The sequence below is a fragment of the Salpingoeca rosetta genome, assembly GCF_000188695.1.
Source record: "Salpingoeca rosetta unplaced genomic scaffold supercont1.22, whole genome shotgun sequence".
NCBI lineage: Eukaryota > Choanoflagellata > Craspedida > Salpingoecidae > Salpingoeca > Salpingoeca rosetta.
Genome location: NW_004754912.1, coordinates 380862 through 384429, shown reverse-complemented (window position 1 = coordinate 384429; position 3568 = coordinate 380862). Strand labels below are relative to the sequence as shown.

The following is a 3568-nucleotide window of genomic DNA, read 5'->3' as shown; positions in this document are numbered from 1 at the left end:
CACACACACATATGGACACACACACACACACACACACACACACACACACACACACACACACACATGCACACACACACACACACACACACACACACGTGCATATGTCCTTCTTTGCTCGTGTTCATTGTGCTCACGCTTGCCCGCCGCCATGCACCGACTTGCTTTCCATGCGTCAACAGCCGTTTGGGGACGGGTATGTAGCACTGCTCACAATGCGGCACTCTGAATCAGCCAAGGCAACCGACCACCTGTGCACAGAGGGCGAGTACACGACAGCGCAGCAGCAGCAGCAGCAGCAGCAGCAGCAGCAGCAGGGGGACGAACAGGCCACCAAGAAGAGCAAGACCAGCGAACCAGAACAAGAGCACCAACAACCACCAACGACAAGCAGCAGTGGTAACATGCCGACACAAGCGCTACCAGCAGCAGCAGGACAAGGCCAGGGGCTGTAGCAGTGTGCAGCGTACATGATATGGCTGTGTTTACTCGTTTGTTGTAGACTGTTGGATTGGTGAGAGAGTGAGGAGATGGAAGAAGAAGACGAGTGTGGTGGCATGGTACTGAAGTGTGTGCTTCTATTGCGACGTGGCGCGATAATAGACCCAACCTACACCATCGTCAGCTACTCGGTGCCGCCATGATAAGCATGGGAGAGAGAGAGAATGGGGGGGGGGATGGGACAGGAGGCACCGTCACAAACGCAACCAGCACATGCGAGGCGGATATGTCATCAATCAGATACAACAACCAAAGCACGTGCACAGGACAGTGGAGGACACAGCCCAACCAGCAAGAAGGTGGAGAGTGGGGGAGCGAGAAGAGAAGACACCAAACGTAGGTGAGGCAGGCAATGTGGTCACAGGATATGTGCTTGATTTGATGAAAGCGGGTTGGTTAGAATGGGGAAACGTGTGGTGGTGGTGGTGGGCGGAGAGCGCCGTGAACATGCGCGTAGGCACACGTGCGCATGAAGAAACTACAAACAGCACGTCCGAAACACGGCAAAACAAGGAATGATTAAGCTGGCGCTAGTCGTTGTACTCGGATGATGATTGATGTCTCGAGTGAATGACATCAAACCACATCACATCACATCAGACCATCACTGCTTGGCGGCGCGCGTAGAGGCATCGCTCTTCATGATGAAGTTGAGCAGGTCAATGCGCGTCACAATCGAGTGAATCTTCTCCTTGCTGGCATCTGCCTCGTCTGCCGCCATCACCAGCACAAACGGCTCCTTGTCGAGGAGGCGGGAGACGCGGCCGAGGGTGGCGGTGGTGGGCACCTGCTTGAACGACTTGTACAGCACCTTGGACACAGGGTCGTCCTTTGTCACGCGCTTCTTCACAAGCATCGACATGAGGTTGCCCTCCGTCATCATCCCAAGCACTTGCCTGTTGCAATGCACGATGGGGGATTTGGGGGCAGGGGGGAGTGGGTTAAGGTGTTAACGTTTAACGTCATGTTTGGATGGGGTGGCAACGAAACCGTCCATGCGTGGTCAAAACAGAAACGGAGTGAGAAAGATTCATGAACAAGCGCACGTCTCGCCTGTTGCCTTCATCTCCACCACTTGCTGTCACTCTCCCTCACACACACACACACACACACGCACACACACACACACACACACACACACACACACACACACACGCACACACGCATACACACACTTCCACGGACCACCGCCCTTGCCGAGTGTGTGCAACGCACCCTGTCTCGCTGACGACGGGCATCTGGTCAAAGCCCTCGCGGTGGAGGATCTCAATGGTCTCGCCGCACGTCACCGTCGGCAGCAGCGTCATCGGAAACTTCTGCGGCAGCGCCGTCACAGAGAGCGACGTCCACCTGAACACCATCACCAACGGCAATAGCAGCAGGCGGGTGGAAAGAGACAGCAGATGGCGGTGAGGAACGTTGATCGGGGGCAGACACACGGCAGAGATGGCAGTGGCAGTTGTTATGAGGGGGGAGGGACAGCAAAGATGGAGACAGCAGCAAGCAAGATGCGTTCACGACGACGCATTAACAACAGCAGCAACAACAGCAGCAACAACAGCAGCAGCATCAGCAGCAACAGCAACAGCAGCAGCAACAAATCACACCACAATAGCACTGACCAGTCCTCCTCTGTTGGGACCTGCTCGTCGGGCGGCTGCTCAATAAACTGGTGCTGGTACATCCACTCGTCCGAGAGGAACTTGGTCATGTAGTTGCGCACCGAGTCTGGGAGCATCACGACGCAGCGCTGGCCCTTCTTGAGGGAGCGCGCAGCCTCGACGGCGGCCCACATGGCGGTGCCAGAGGACCCGCCGCACAGCAGACCCTCGCTGCGGATCAGCCGGCGCGACATGCGGAACGCCTCCCGGTCACGCGTCTTCACCCACTTGTCAATCACATTCCGGTCAAGCACGCGCGGGATAAAGTCGTACCCAATGCCCTCAACCTGGTGCGGGAGCGTGTGCGGGTGTGGTGAGGTGCGCAGGGGCGAGGTGCAGTGGCGATGATGGTGGTGGTGGTACCGATGGTGGTGGGAAGAAGAGCAAAGGAGACACAACTGCATGCGGAAGATACAAGCACAGGAAGATGGAGGCGGGACAAACTGCAGCAGCACGAACACGAGCCAAGCACCACATAGCACCACAGGATGGTGTTGTACACCGCACCTGGTAGCCGGTGACGTCTGTCTTGTTGAGCTCCTCTGGCTGGGCGAGGATGGAGCCCTCGGGGTCGACGCCAACAATCTGGATGCCAGGCACCTTCTCCTTCAACTTGCGCGCAATGCCCGAAATCGTACCGCCCGTGCCAGCGCCAGCAACAAGCATGTCAATCTTGCCTGCACAACGAAGGGGGGGGGAGAAGCAAGAGGAAGAGCAAGAGGAAGGGGAGGAGGAAGAGGTGTTGAGCGTACGTGGTCACAAGATTGGCTGTACAGCAAGTGATGCCGTGACTGAGGCTGCCACCGCAAGCAGCATCAGATACGGCAACAACAGTACCAACAGCAGCAGCAGCAGCAGCAGCAGCAGCAGCAGCAGCAGCAGAACAGTGGTGACGCACCGTCGCACGCCTCGAGGATCTCCTCTGCAGTGCCGTCGTAGTGGGCGAGCGGGTTGCCCGGGTTGGAGTACTGGTCAAGGATGATCGAGTTGGGAATCTCCTTGTTCAGCCGGTTCGCAACGCCAATGTGCGACTCTGAGCAGAGGAAACAAGGCAGACGGTGGGTCGTTGGAATTGGTGGATTGGTGTGAAGGGTCAGGCGTGGCATAGGACTGGATGTGTGGGGAGAGAGCAGAGCAGAATATAGAGGGAGTTGGGTAGCAACCGGCACAAGAGTGCACACAGACAGGCACACAGACACGCAGACAGACACACACAGACACACACAAACAGGCAGGCAGACACACACGAGCGCGGACGCACCAGGGGAGTCAAAGGCGGCCTCTGTTGGGGTGCGGATGATCTCGGCACCGAGGGCACGCAGCACGTCGACCTTCTCCTGGCTCATCTTTTTCAGGCATCACAATGATGCAGCGGTAGCCCTTCACAGCAGCAGCAGCGCAAGCCCATG

General features: G+C 57.3%; 2 protein-coding genes across 2 annotated transcripts in view; one reads left to right on the top strand and one right to left on the bottom strand.

Moving 5' to 3' along the window:
- PTSG_07357 (uncharacterized protein) overlaps window positions 1–632 on the top strand; it is a gene marked incomplete at its 5' end in the record, with an annotated part of 1377 nt that extends 745 nt beyond the window's left edge. Inside the window, one exon of the mRNA XM_004990798.1 lies at window positions 180–632. Coding sequence (XP_004990855.1) covers window positions 180–452 — 273 coding nt within the window. The 3' untranslated portion in view covers window positions 453–632. The remainder of the gene's footprint in view (window positions 1–179) is intronic.
- PTSG_07356 (cystathionine-beta-synthase) overlaps window positions 465–3568 on the bottom strand; it is a gene marked incomplete at its 5' end in the record, with an annotated part of 4328 nt that continues 1224 nt past the window's right edge. Inside the window, 6 exons of the mRNA XM_004990797.1 lie at window positions 465–1394; window positions 1714–1848; window positions 2121–2446; window positions 2667–2836; window positions 3058–3192; window positions 3421–3505. Of these exons, the coding sequence (XP_004990854.1) occupies window positions 1103–1394; window positions 1714–1848; window positions 2121–2446; window positions 2667–2836; window positions 3058–3192; window positions 3421–3505 (1143 nt within the window). The 3' untranslated portion in view covers window positions 465–1102. The remainder of the gene's footprint in view (window positions 1395–1713; window positions 1849–2120; window positions 2447–2666; window positions 2837–3057; window positions 3193–3420; window positions 3506–3568) is intronic.